The sequence below is a fragment of the Cyprinodon tularosa genome, unplaced genomic scaffold, assembly GCF_016077235.1.
Source record: "Cyprinodon tularosa strain WSP-4 unplaced genomic scaffold, ASM1607723v1 ctg66, whole genome shotgun sequence".
In the NCBI taxonomy this organism is placed as follows: Eukaryota; Metazoa; Chordata; class Actinopteri; order Cyprinodontiformes; family Cyprinodontidae; genus Cyprinodon; species Cyprinodon tularosa.
In genome coordinates, this window is record NW_024039407.1 from 4,074,897 (window position 1) to 4,089,821 (window position 14,925).

Sequence of the window (14,925 nt, forward strand, 5' to 3'; positions counted from 1 at the left end):
GTCAGGAAGAAGTCTCTAGTATATAAATGAGCAGTTTTTTTTCTCATCATGAATGCATTCATTCTAGGTGCAGGAAAGAGTTTTTTTATGGCTCAAATTTGTCAAATAATATTTTGGTGAGCATGCGAGCACCAGTTTATTTATCTGTTCTCAACACGATTACATACTGTACTGACAATACCAGTTTATGATAGGAGTAAAAATGGTGATAAGCAGCTTTATATATTTTTTAAATCTATTCACAGGAACACTTGTGACATTTTACAGATATTTAGTGTTAAATAAAATAAACATCTAATATCTGAGTTCATATAAAAGTAGCGGATGTGTTCAAATAATCCCTGATATTTAATGCAACATGATAGAAGGATGTGGATGGATGACCTGCAGGATTTACCTGCACTAAAGGTCTTGTGTGTCCTGTCCTGTTGCAGCCTGTCTGTGTTTCTGAAGTTCACAATGGTGGCGTGTTTACAAGCCTTAAATAGTGAGTAAAATGAGTGATTAGGGTGAATAACGGTGAATGTGTCTCTTGACAGCATTTCTGATCAGTGCATTCTAAAAACTCTTGCAGAGCATGTTCACAGTCGTTACAGATGATCGAATTAACGGAGATCAGTTTTCTTCAACAAAGACAGTGTCAGTCTGTTTCATTTGGCCATTTCAAGGTCACATATCCGAGATGCTGAGAAACAAATTTAACATTTTCACGATTCAATAAATGCTGGGACAGTCTGAGTACTTCCTGTCAAAGTATCCGCCTGTGTACAGCCAGTCCTCGGCTCCTGTGAAAGGGTTTGTTCCCGATTGGAACCACCTGAAGAGAAAAAAAGAGTTGCTTTTATTGATGAGGTTAGACGGTGTTTGAAAGCTCTGGAAAGGTGGGGAAATGTTTGGATTGGAAAAGTTACAGCTAATAAAGAATCTTATACCACACTGCAAAAAAGGGTGTCTAAAATAAAAAAAAGCTCAATTCCAGGAAAAATAATTCAAACCAAGTGAAATTATCTGTCCATGCAGCAAAATAATTTCAATTTCACAAGATTTCTTGAATTTAATCTAGAAATAAGCATGATAAACGCTTAATATTAGAAATTGTCTTAAAACAAGATAAAAGACGTTTTTTTTTTTTATCTTTGTAAGAACCAGATAGTATGCAGAGCAGAGATTTTGAGAAGCTGCAACCATTGAATTCAAAATATTTTAGAGAATATTAACCCAGGACAGACAAAAACAAACGGATGCAGAAAAGCTGGAAATATATTTCATAAGCGACTAACTTAGAAAGCAAACCTGTTCACTGGATTGTCAGTAAAAAGGACTTGATATTTTTCCTTTGTACATGATTCAAAAATAAATTATAATTTTACTTTTACCTGTTGGTCAACTATAAAAAACTTTCATAGGTATTTGCAGTTTGACAAAAAAAAGCCAAATAAAGATCTTTTAAAATAAAAAAAAGATCTTATTTAATCCATTTGTCATATTATAGCAAGTGTTTTTTTTTTTTTTTTTTACGTCGGCATGGTAACTTTGCTTTGTAAAAATGGCGGGTTAGTGCTGACCTGGTCGACCACTCCTCTTCATCCTTTGATCGTTCTCTGCGTGCAGCTCGCTGTTTTTCCTCTAATCGCTCCTTTTCTGCACTAGCTAATTCTGAAAACGTAGAAAACAGGGGAAAATAGGGATTACTAAAGGTTTATATCAAAATGGTTTTTTGTTCATGTTAGCGTTAGCCACCTTTTACCTATGTCTCCATTTTCCATGGCTCTAATATCGGGCCTCAGCCGGCAGTCCGTTGGTGCCAGCAGCCTCTCCATGCCGGGCTCCAGCTCATTTAGCGTCACAGCAAAGCTGGTGAAGTTATACATCTACCAAGAGAACAAATGAAAAACACAGAACCTGTGAAATAATTACACTCTCTGACTCAGTGATTCTCAGTCAATCCAAATAAAATGTCCCAAAGAAAAAGAACCCTGTGAATGAAACCCAAAAGGACACATGCTGACCTTTTCAGCACTGCTAAATAAAACAGATCTTCTCGCATCAAGTTCTGGGAACTTCTAGAAAATCTTCCCACTTTCAAGATATCAGTACTAATCTCAGATTCAACATTAAGTCCTTTTACATTCTTTAAAAACATATATAAATCTCCATGAAGCAAACCTGTTGTGGTTTGTCATGTGATGAACTAGCAGAGAAGACAGTATTGATAGCGTCGGTGAAAAAAGCTGCTATTATCTAAAGTATTGATAGAGTGCAGGACTTTAAAATGATAAACAGACGACACAGTGAGAGCACATTTTTAATCTAAAGTTCAGAGGTGATGAACCTGCTCTGCTGGCAGGTGCTGAAGTTCAGAGCCCACATCGAGCCGCTTCCACATTTCATCAATTATCAGTTAAAGGTCAATGCTTTAAAATCAATATCATGTCTAATGTGTCACTAAAAACAACATTTCTTAGCTAACGTAAACCTGGTTTCTTAAATGTTGAAAATGAATCCATAAAACTTTAGAAAAGTGTGAGATGTATTTTTTTACATTTTTAAGTTACATCTTTAAACCATACCTCAACTTTATACACCTGCATTCCCCTTTGAAATGAACAATACAGGTCCTTTTCAAAATTAGCATATTGTGAAAAAGTTCATTATTTTCCATAACGTAATGATAAAACTTGAACATTCATATATTTTAAATTTATTGCACACTAACAGAAATATTTCAGGCCTTTTATTGTCTTAATACGGATGATTTTGGCATACAGCTCATAAAAACCCAAAATTCCTATCTCACAAAATTAGCATATTTCATCGGACCAATAAAAGAAAAGTGTTCTTAATACATAAAAATTCAACCTTTAGCTCATCCAGAGTGTTGGGTCTTGCAACTATCAACTTTCTCTTCACAATATCCCACAGATCGTCTATGGGGTTCAGGTCAGGTGAGTCAGGTTCAGACTCACTCTTCTTCGTTTTCTATGCTGGAGATCAGTTTTGTTTTCTGATGTTGTAAACATAATGAGAGTAAGTGTTCAATAGTTTAAATAAAAGATTTGGGACCCATTAAAATATACTCATTAGTTCCTAGTTTACAGGCAATGCTCACCTTAAAGGAATAGTACACCCAAAACATGATTAGCCTTCATTTTCTACTCACCCCCATGCTGAACAACACTCTGGAGTACTTTTTTGATATCTCAAATGCATCTGGAGATCTGGGAGGCTTCTTGCTGTCTGCTGACATTCAAATAATGGAGGTCTATGGTGACCGAGACAGAAAGGTCCATAAAAGTCCACAAAAAACGTGTCAATATTCCTCCATACTGCTCGTCCAATGTATTCCAAGTGTCCTGAGTGGGTAGCATCCAGAATTTACTCGAAACAAAGTCATTTAGAATGTTTTTAGAGCATAAACAGTAGTGTATAGGATTTCCTGAAAGCGCGCACATACGCGATCACGAGGCTACGGAAGCCGGCAGACCAAACCAGATGAAAGTGCGCATTCAGCGTCTGCTCTTCCAATAATGCAAGCGTAGAAGAAGAAATGTGCCGTTTACCTGTGCAAAGAAAGAAACAACGAAAGAAAAATGTCTGTGTTGAGGAAGAGCATGAGTTCTTTGCCGAGCTGAATGCGCTGGTTTGGTCTGCCGGCTTCCGTAGCGTCGGGATCGCGCAGGTGCGCGCTTTCAGGAAATCCTATACACTACTGTTTATGCTCTAAAAATATTCTAAATGACTTCGTTTCGAGTAAATTCTGGATGCTACCCACTCAGGAAACTTGGAATACATTGGACGAGCAGTATGGAGGAATATTGAAACGTTTTTTGTGGACTTTTATGGACCTTTCTGCCTCAGGCGCCATAGACCTCCATTATTTGAATGTCAGCAGACAGCAAGAAGCCTCCCAGATCTCCAGATGCATTTGAGATATCAAAAAAGTACTCCAGAGTGTTGTTCAGCATGGGGGTGAGTAGAAAATGAAGGCTAATCATGTTTTGGGTGTACTATTCCTTTAAATTCATTATTTATTGATAAATAATAGTCTTTAGAGGACTGAATAATATCTGTTTATAAACAAACTATTCCTATGCAGCATTTCCTGCATTTGTAAAATAAAAACACCAGCACCAGCTTATGTCTTAATTAATTTTGAATGAATCTTAATTTTAAGATTAATAGAAGAAAGAATTGGAATATAAATGTTTCTATATATAATTAAAAGAAAACAAAAAACAAAATACTGGCTGTTATTCATTCAGGACAGCAGTAGAATCCAGTTGTTAACCAGAGTGAAATGCTATTTTGAGTCACAGACCTGCGCTGAGTTAGCGGGCCGCGGCGTTATCCTCCACAGTAAGGCACTTCCTGGTATCACGGTCACAGTCTCCTGAATCTCTGGCAATTTGTCGTCCTCCTCACCTTCACAGCTGCGTTCCTAAACACAAAGAACGACAAAAAATCTTCTTCAAAGTGACGAGCTCAAGCAAACTGAACAGACTTTACAGTGCAACCAGGTGAATCATGGGAACTACGGTCGCCACAAAATCAACACCTCAAGCAACAACGGCATGTAATTTCCAGACATCATTGTTTAAAGTGCTGGCAATGATCTAATCAAACAAATACTAAAAACATACAGTAGCGAGACACTAAAGATACCAAACACACTCTTACCTTACCTTAAACTAATGCCACTGCATGATATTGTGAAAGGAAAAGACAGCATTTAACAAAAACAGATTCAGTCACAAATCAAACAGATTACTGACAATCATATGAGAAGCAGCAGCTTTACACTGGATGTAGACGATAAACAATGCAATGGACTCCTCATAAAACTGTGGTAGGTTTTAGAAAATAGCCTATATTTTTTCTTACAAGGCTGTAAGGGCTAATTATCTTGGTTGCAGCATCAGATATGAAGGCTATGACCTCTTCAGGCCGCCAACCCCTCCTTTATCAACTAGCCCACCACCTTTAACCCTATAATGCCAAATGTATCGTATTTGATACATACAGTTTCTGAAATGTTTTGCATCTGATACCTTTTGCATAATTTAATGCTAAAAACTTTGCTCAAAATCCTATTGTACACAATCAGATATACCTGATAACAGCCAGTAGAAAAAAAAATAATCTTGACTTATCGCATAGTAATAAATTATTAATATCAAAAATGTATTTTTTTTCTTTTTATATATTTTTTTAAAAGGGCAAATAAGGAATTCCAACCAAAAAAAAGTAATTTTCTATTTTGTTTTTTTCGTTTTTTTTGTTAACTGAGCACTGCTAATTAGCAGGATCTGACTTAATAGATCCTTCAAAACAAACAGAGATTCTGGTTTCTACCCAATAAATGAAGTCCCAAAATGTTTTTTTTATTTTATTTAAATGTTATATTTTTTTCAAATTACACAGAAGTACTTGGAGATAAGAGCGGATGAATGGTGTTCAACCAGAAGCAGCTAGGTTGGGCTACTATAGAGCAAGGAGAAAAAAAACCCGGCAAATAAACATCAGTGATTGTTTTAAGGGTTTTTTAAGCAGCTAAAAAAACTCTGAGGTTTGTCAGATTATCTCCAGCACATCGGACAGATGGTATCTGCAAGTGTTATTATACACAGTTGCAAAAGGGCTGCAACTAATGATCATTTTGCTAATTGATAAATCTGTCGACCATTTATTTTCGATTAATAACCAGAGAGCAAAAGGTTCCTTAAAGATTGTTTTTAAACCAGGTGAAACTACTAAAACTTTTCCACTTTAGAAGTTCTAGAGTGACAGATGAAAACTTTGTAGCCTAAATGCAATTTTTTTTTTTTTTTTTACAATATTTGTGATGTGATGTGTGTTGGTTGCTCTGTCAGCTGTTTTAGTCTCTATAATTCATTTAACAATTGATTACTAAAAATAGCTGATGATTATTTTAATAATTTGACTAATCATAATTAATTCTCCATAATGCTGTAGCCAAATTAGGCTGTGTTGATAATTTGACTTTGATAATTGAATCAAACCCCAACATTTTCAAAACTTTTAACTGTAACTTTAACTATGGTTCAATGTACACATTAGGCTATTGGTAAGTAAAATGACTGTTACTAAATGTAAACAAACCTGCTTTCTTTAACCTCTTTACTTTGGTTGCATTTGATATTATGAATAATCAGGCTTTTAAATCCTAAAAGCAAGACTAAAAATAGCTTTATCATGATTGTGTTTGTCATGCTGGCAGTGGCCTTTTACTCAAGCAAAATCAGAGGATTGTTACTGCCTCCTGACTCTGGATGTGCCAGGGTGGAGCTATGAGTAGGAGTATTTAGTGCAACTAGCTGCTGATGGAGCCCAGAGGAGTGACACAGAACACAGAAGAAAGTCTTTTTTTTTAGCTTGGACAGAGAATATTTTCCAAACACATAGCAATCAGATCACATTGACTAAGTGAAATGACTCATGAGAAGGTAGCGGTGTCTTTAGCTAGTATGAAGGGACTATTAGTGGGATCTCTTCACTGCAAATGATCATGCACCGAGCAAAGCAAGCGGCCTGCATGGTTTCTTACCTGCTTCAGCTTCTTTGAGTCGCTCCCTGCTTTCTTTTCCGATTTCTTGTATGTTTCATAAAGTTTAGGGTCAATGCTGTACATGCACTCTGTCCACTTGCCATAGATGACTTGTCTCTTCTTCTTACTGGAACGACCGCAAAAAGCCGTGTTCAGAAAACATGCAAATCATCAAAATTTACACCCGACGGACCTCATGTGCTCCTTCTGTTACCTTTTATCTTGGATATATCCTTCCACTTTATGAAGATCCTTTCCGAACATCCCGCATGCTTTGAAGTTCAAAACGCACTTCTCTCCAGTGCTGAGGGATTACAGGTAGTTTAAATCAGAAATACATACTCACAGGTCCAACATAGCTTTTTTTAAGGATCAGTGACTTTACCTGTGGTTGACTATCTCCACCGTTCCATATTGCTCAATCCAGAGTTTTCCCAAAATGATGTTATGCACACAGCACATTGGATTTGTCCACGTGTATGCTTCTTTATGTCTGTCAAAACAACAGCATCAGAGACAGATTTACACATCCAAGAAAGATTCAAAATCTAACATTTGAACTGATTATGCAGCTGCGTCCTGAAGCTCTAAAACTAGGTTCCGACATATTTGCTAAAGCAAGGTGAATAGAGGAGCTGATAACCAGTTGCAGTCTTTTGTCAAACTAATTGCTAGGGGTGTAACTAATAATTATTTTGTATCGATGTATCCATCCAACAGCCGACGATCTGATGCATCGACACGTCCACAAGAGTATCAATTATGTTTTTTTTTTTTTTTTCCCTCCGGTCTATTTTTATCCATTTGCTCCTGGGCGTAATTCTCCCTCCCGTGCTGCGGTGGCGCTAAACCTTTTTGCCCTCCTACCTTGCTTCCTGCTACCTTGAAGCATGGTCTGCGTTAATCGCCGTGGGTCTAGATACGGCCGAGGCGGAGAGGAACTGGGGGCGAGTTTAGTCCGATGACGGAGGGACATGACAGTGAAAAATAGCGGGGATCCAGGTGGAAAAAGGGTCCCAGCGTTCTCGCGCACCTCGATCTTCTAGCTGGTCAAACTTCACGAGTTTTTTTCCGCAATTTCGGTCATAAAAACAAAAAAAGTCGGCCTCCTGTCTGCGGCACTGTTTGCGGTCAGCTACAATTTGAGAGAGGAGCAGCGGAGCGTCTGCGGAGGGGCGGGGACGTCAACACTCTGGAGCCGAGATATTGCATTGCACTCATTGCACTAATTATGTGCAGTATTTTTGATGCAAGGCCTTTCAGAATCTATAACGCAGGGGTATTATTATTTTTCCATGAATGAGGTTTTAATAGGAATAGGTGGAATACAACTTTTCTACTTCTGTTATTTGCTGTTGTTTCTCAAATAAAACGCGTAACGATATTACAGCTTTCATTGATTTATTTCAAATTTGAAACATTGTCTAGCCTGTAAGAAAAAAAAAAAAGAATCAATAAATCGAATCGTATCATGGTGTATTCTTGAGTATCGAAAATAATCGAATTGTTGGGTCAGGAAATCGATACTGAATCGAATCGCCATGATGGGTGTGATTTACACCACTACTAATTACCTGCTGTTTTTGGAATCAATCCAAGTGGACTGATGCTCCAATAAAATCTCATAAGGAAAACACAGGAGGAAAGAAAAATCATAAGTGTGAGTAAATAATTACTTTGATAACTCCAGCGTCATGGTGCCTTTAGGCTCAGCTTCAATGCTTTTACCCCAGAACTTCAGTTTCGGGTAGATGGAGCCATGAAACTCGAACTCTTGCTTCAGAGACTGAGCGTGGAAGGCACTGATCGGGGGGTGGTGGCTCACCTGCTCAGAGATCAATCTGTATCCTTCATCCTCTCTGCAGAATTAAAAGAAAACAACATTAGCAAACATTGCAATGGGATAATATAGGTAAAAATTGCAATGACTGTATCAGCAGTTAGTCATCTACTCTCTGTAACCTTTAGCATTTTAGGCAGTGGGATTATTGAGAATCGGTTCAACCATCTAAACATGACAAAGTATTTAAAATGTATGACAGGTGGAATATATTAAGAAGTTCTGCAGTATGAACCATCTTTGGCAATATTAAAAAAACTAATGTTTAAAAGATGAAATATTCACTATGCGGGAATATTGAGCATTTAAATGTGGATATAAAGAACATTACCACAGCTAAATATCAACCATTTCTTCTTAATTACCTTATGAGTTCATATGTTTCCCCCAACAAAGGATTAAATGGCTTTCCAGTCCTCTCCCATTGAGATGCTACAGCAGAAACAGCAAAGGCAGCAACAACCTGCCACAGATACAAGAACTGGATCAGCTAGGAATTATATCCCAATTATAATTCTGCACATTCACATCTGAATTGCATCAAAATAGCAGGTAAAGATGCTTTAAGAAAACAAAGACTCTGAAATCACCTCGTCAACGTGTAATACTCGAGCTTATGTCATTTAATCAAACAGGCTGCCATAGATTTTTGGGACAGGTTGAAAAATGCTTCGGCATCACAGATAAATTAGAGAATCTAGATGCATATCACACATATTAGGTTAAAGGCAAATTCTTTTGCAACATCTGAATACTTTACATGCATACCCATGCTATGCAGTTGCTCTGTCTGCACTAATGAAGATTAATTTACCTCATCATAACAGCTGCTTGGAGAGACAGCCACAACATGGAGGCTGGTAATATCTTTGAATTTAAAATAAAACCCTAATCTGTGTATGAAGAATTTAATGTCTTGGCCAAGATTGTCAGACAGTAGCCAAGCATAATTAAAACAGAGTGAATTTCTTTCCCCTAACTCAGTAACAAACCTTAAACCCTTCATCCCTTTAAAGAACGGAATCAGTGACTGCAGCTTTAGCTTCTTTCTCCTCTAATCTTATATATGAGGATCTACAATTTAAGCCTTTTTTATTCAAACATTTCAGAAAAGAGCTGTAATTATCCTACTGTAAAACTGATATTTTTTTTGCTTGACGTTATCATACTGTCAAAACTTCATACAGGCCCGTGCCTACACTAGCTATTCCTTTCTTATTAATCAGTACAATGAGGTTGTCTATGTTTACGTTCAAACATTCAGGTTTCCATTAGATTTCTGTTACTTTCTTTTTTAATATTCAAATGTTCCATTGTTTCTAGTCTGCTCTTTTCTTCCAGGGTTCCTACAGCATGAGGCAAGTTAAATTCAAGACTTTTTAAGACTTTTTAATGCCACTTGAAATAAAAATTTAAGACCAAATTCACAAGAAAAACCCGCTTGCGACAACTTAACCCAAAGGTTTATTTTAACATAAACCACTGCACTAATGTTTCAAATTTTGAAAAGCTTCCCATACAGGAAGAAGGCTAAAAACACACAAATGACAGATATATTTTAACAATTATTTAACTGAATTCACAAACTTTGTTTTAGCAGGGAACAAAACAAATCCGTTTTAAAGCCACAACATAAGCAGTGCTAAGTCTTTTTTGCAGCTATTTTTCTTTGTAACGTTTTCTTAGTATGTTTGATTTGGTGATAAGTGGAGGCGTTGCAGAGACAAGGGTGGAACCAAACTGAGAAATACCGGCTGTTTCTCGATAACTCGATTTTGACGCTTTGTGTTTCGTGCTTCGCATGTGCGACTCCACTGCCTTAATTCCCATCGTTCTGAGCTTGAATGACTTCTTGCATAAAATACACTGTGCCTCATGTTTGTTCCCTGGTTGTAGCCATGGAGAAAACTCTTGGCTGGATAGACAATTTTGGTTACATTTACACTTGCTCATATTTTCCAGACAAAAAGTTAATGGTGCATCTCCCAAATGTCCCGGCCGCAACGACGCTTTTATAGGTTCCGCTATCAGGACGGAACCAATAATGGCGAGCCATTATTTAAAAAAGAAATTAAAAAAAAATTGTCCATTTTAATGTTTTATTTAGATAACAAAAATAAATCGTAATAAATATAATTCTATTTATGATGTTTTAAAAATTAAGACCTACGAAAGACTGATTTAAGTCATTTTAATACCAATTAAGGCCTTAGTTTTATTTTGAAGAATTCAATGCCTTTTAAGACTTTTTAAGGACCTGCGGGAATCATGTCTTCAGAATATTGAATATTCGTATTGAAAATAAAATATGAACCATTCATTCAGCTCAGTAATTAGTGCATTTATACAGAAGTATTTCACTTCCAAAAGCAACAGCAGAAATCCTCCCTACCTGCATGCGGTCTATGGAGTCCGACAGGCTGCAAGCTTTGTGAATGAGATGAGTGTGCTCCATGTACTCCGAGATTCTCTGGAGAAAGCTCAGCGGCTCGTTAAATACGACAGGCATCACTATTTTGGACAGCTCCTATAACGTCAGGATTAGAGTCAAATATCAACTAAAACTGTAATTATCAAAAAATAAAAAAATATTTTCAAGCTTCATATTTATTATTCTTAATAGACACTCTTTACAAAAGCATCAGTAACTAGATAAAACTATGACATGATCTTTATATTTGCTCTTCTCTGACACCCTTTGAATAAACTCACCATTCCAATGCATTTCTTCAATATGCTCCAAACGCTGAAATTGTTCCTGGAGATCGTTTCTGCAGGAAGGGCTTTCCTGTCGCACATGTGGATCAAAGGGAATTTTAAAAAGCAGAAGAATTAATAAAGGATAGAAAAATCTCACAGATTACAGTAATGGTAGCTCCATGTTTGTAAAAATGTAACTTATTTAATTCAATTCAGCTAAATATTAACTAAAACAAAGGTTAACCCAAAGTAGAACCTGTCTAAAACAAACACATTTTTCAGTTATCACTTCTCTAACAGTTAATACAAAAAAAGGAAGCGTGAATATAAAAATGCTAATAAAGATAACAGCTGTTTTGTGTATTTAAGCAATTTGTCACTACAGTTTACCACGCCATTTTACATCCATCTCATTGTATGCAAACTTTTTTCTTCTTCTTCTTCTTTAACACTACCACTCATTGTTTCCAGAACACTGCATACTCCACGCCTCCATACTAAATTATGTGAACGTTACTTTTATTCTTGCCAATTCATTTTTATTTGTTTTATTTTAGGTCCCTCTCTGTTATTATACAAAAAAGTCAGAACTAAATGTCATGGGTGGGTTCCCTATATTGTAAGCTAAATGATTTCTCATTGTGCAGCCAAATCAAACAGTGGTGACCTCTACAATTTTCTTTGAAAATCTAAATCCATTAGGGTCTTACACGTATGCTTTATCCAAATAAGATACTGAAAAAACACTGAAGCTAAAACTGGGTGAGAAGATTGAGCATAAGTGAGATAAAAAAATCCCCTCATCCAAGCATTTCTTGAAGTTGTATTTTGGTGCAATGAAAAAACAGAAAAGTAAGCAGGGGTCTGCAACCTGTGGCTCCAGAACCACAAGTGGACCTTTGGACTTCCTACGATGGCTCTTAATTGTTGTTAAAAATAGTAAAGAAAACAAACAAGTATTGGTTTTCAGGACACTAAAATAACAAATGCAAGTTTTGGAGGCTTAAACCATTTTTTCCCAAGTATTATGAAATGGAACTTTCCACAACAGAACGAAAAAAATAATATCCTATGTTTAAGATCCTATTTTCATTGTTAGCCTGGGACCTATGGGCTTACGTTTAACATAATTTTCCACAGATTAACGTCCAGAAAATGTTTTACTTTCTTCTAACAATAGAAATGAAATATTGGCTGTTAGAGCTGGAAACACATTTCCTATAACACAATTAAACTAAATTTAGTTGTCTTTTATGAAAAGGTCTAATGAACTGTTATTTAGCTTAATTCAGGCCAAAATACAGTAGCTCTTTGGATTTTGAAGGTTGCAGACTCCTGCTATAGAGTAATAAATACTTTAACAATCGTTAAAATTAGTCTATATAGTTTATTTCAATAGTGTCACTGAAAATAACAGCTATAAATCTGACTTTTCAGAAATATTGGGCTAGATTAGATCCCTTTATTTAATCAGGTAAGGGAAACTCATTGGTATTAAAAACCTCTTTTCCAAAAGTGACCTGGCCAAGAAACCAAAAAATAAATACATTTAAAAACAAATACATAGATATTTATCACACACAGCAATCTTATCAGTTCCAGTTAAATGAGTGGGCCTGTAGGGGGACAACACTCCTCTTTAGGGGGAGTGTTGGCCTAGAGGTTAGCGCAGTGCGCTTGTGCTCCAAGAAGGTTACAAGTACAAGATCTGCTCGAGTGATCAGATCTGCCCGGGTCCTGCACATGTCAGTGATGTTACGCTACATGATTGGTGGAACTTTGCCATATGATGTAAAACATTGTGGTTGCCCAGACGATGATTATAACATCACACAGCATCAGTGTGCAGAGTCCGGATCATCTGTAGCATTAGCGTGTCTAATGACCGATGAAGTTTTACCTGATCGATGACAATACTGAAAAAATCTATTTATGGTGAACAAAGTAACTGCAAGGCCATGGTATAAAGGGGGAGAGCTGGGTAGCGCTGTAGCTAGCTGTGGTCAGTAGCTAACAGGTTAGACTCTTTTAGTTTGGTCAGTTAGCCATATCAAACTACACTACTTTTAAATTCATATTAACAACAATCGTTCGTTTTCTACACGTAACCAAATAACTGTTGTTTTCTTCGTCTAAAATCTCTATGAAAGTCCTTTTTTACGATGTCCCATTTGTCCTCCTCTGCCCTCAGATTTCCATAAAAAGAATAAAAAAGCTGAGACTTTTTTGTCTGTCTTAGAAGGCAGTTCTTCCCTTCAAGACTGACAATTATTGTTTTATAGTTTCGGCTACTTTAGATCGCCAATGAAATGTAAAATAATAGCAAATATATGTAATAATATATTAAAATTCCAAAAGAGATTTGATCCTTAAGAAACGGGTGCAATATAGTTAGTCCGAGAGGAGTTGAGTTCATAAGAAGGGGCAGGACGCCGAGCAGATCTGGTACCTTCATCTGGGTCTCTGAGCAAGGCCCTTAACCCCATACTGCTCCCCGGGCAACGCACAATGGCAGCCCACTGCTCCCAAAGGGGATGGGATAAATGCAGAGGTGAAATTCTCCAATGTGAGATCAATTATTATTATTATATCATTATTATTAATAGTATTATCACCAAATTACTCTATAGGCTTAAAACATGCAAATAACATTTGTTATGGAAACTGATTAGATTTTAAAATCATTTAAAAAATAGTTTTCTGAATAACTAAATGGAAGGAAATACAAGGCAAAAGGAAACATACTGAAATGTGTGCATACAATTTATTAAAAAAATGAACATGTTTAGCCCGACAACGAATCATTTCAATGTAATAATAAAATACAAAATATGACATATATATATATATTATTTTTTTTTCTTACCTGCGCTCCCACAGTCCATTTTCTCGTGCGCTCCTGCCATCAGTCCCCTGCTTGCTGTCAAACAGCAGCGCATCTTTGAAACTGACCTCACAGGAATCATCAGACTCCAATCCTGGGACAGATTTAATCCTTTCAATGAAACGGTAAAGCAAACCATGGATGCAAAGACTCGATCTGATCATCTCACCTGTCTCAGCGTCGAAAAATTCCTCCTCGCTGTTCATACTGAGCAGAAAAAAAAGTGAACAAACTGTTACTCAGCAGTCATGTTTCCAGCGTCGGTCGGTTTCTGCAGCTCTGCTTCTCTCTGAAGCATATCAGGCAGCCACAAGCACGACCTGTGACACAGACAGCCTTTAAGAACCACATAGTGAAGTCAAACAGAGCTGTGACAGAAACATGTTTCTAGTTCGCTGTCACGCGCACAGCTCCGCAGCTAGCGGCTAACTAGCTATTAGCATCGCAGATGGAAACGGTTTAACCGCGAGGCGAAGCCGCTATTAGCTGATGAAAGAAGTACACTCACAGGCTGACACATAATTACACTCCGACAGTAAAAGTTACACACTGACACGTCACACATACCTTACAATTAGTGTCAGTTTGGCCTCGGCTAACATAAACAAACGGAAAGTGTAGCACCTCTGGAGCCTGGCGGAAGTGGGCGGGAAGGACACCGTGACTGACAAGGTCTCCAGCCAATTGGTGGCAGCCAGGAGAGGCCTAGAAATGGAAGGCAAAGAGCAGCTATTTTCAACTCTCATCTAATAATGTGACATAAAAAGGAAAAACATTCCCCTGCCAGGCTGAGTGAACAAAAAGAATTAGATCTCTATTATTTATTATAGTCTGCAATAGGAAATATTGAGATAGTTACAAAAATACAATAATATGATAAAAATAGAAATAAAATCAACTGTGTTGATTAAATACAATTTCGCCAGTAATCCATTC

The 14,925-nt window shown here is 37.0% G+C and overlaps 1 protein-coding gene across 3 annotated transcripts; it reads right to left on the reverse strand.

Moving 5' to 3' along the window:
* Nucleotides 1–316: 316 nt before the first annotated feature.
* LOC119799511 (oxysterol-binding protein-related protein 2-like) lies at nt 317–14,654 on the reverse strand. 3 transcript variants are annotated; one of them, XM_038309444.1, is made up of 14 exons: nt 14,557–14,654; nt 14,159–14,309; nt 13,972–14,083; nt 11,118–11,193; nt 10,798–10,932; nt 8,771–8,868; nt 8,242–8,424; nt 6,951–7,058; nt 6,780–6,869; nt 6,566–6,692; nt 4,319–4,438; nt 1,748–1,871; nt 1,566–1,656; nt 317–817 (listed from the first exon to the last, which is right to left on the reverse strand). In XM_038309444.1, exons 2-14 carry the CDS (start codon nt 14,193–14,195, stop codon nt 715–717), a joined length of 1,404 nt encoding a protein of 467 aa, XP_038165372.1. In that variant the 5' UTR covers nt 14,196–14,309; nt 14,557–14,654; the 3' UTR covers nt 317–714. The 3 variants fall into 3 exon arrangements, with proteins under 3 accessions (XP_038165372.1, XP_038165373.1, XP_038165371.1); XM_038309445.1 differs by having other exon boundaries at nt 14,614–14,650; XM_038309443.1 differs by having other exon boundaries at nt 14,159–14,196; nt 14,557–14,639.
* Between the last annotated feature and the right edge of the window lie 271 nt (nt 14,655–14,925).

Bases quoted from the DNA above. Each gene is read 5' to 3' on its own strand.
- LOC119799511 (XM_038309443.1), bottom strand. From the start codon at position 14,591: ATGTTAGCCGAGGCCAAACTGACACTAATTGTAAG. The intron at 14,197-14,556 runs GTATGTGTGACG...TTTTCTGCTCAG, and splicing joins AAACTGACACTAATTGTAAG to TATGAACAGCGAGGAGGAAT. The intron at 818-1,565 runs GTCAGCACTAAC...TTTTCTCTTCAG, and splicing joins GAAGAGGAGTGGTCGACCAG to GTGGTTCCAATCGGGAACAA.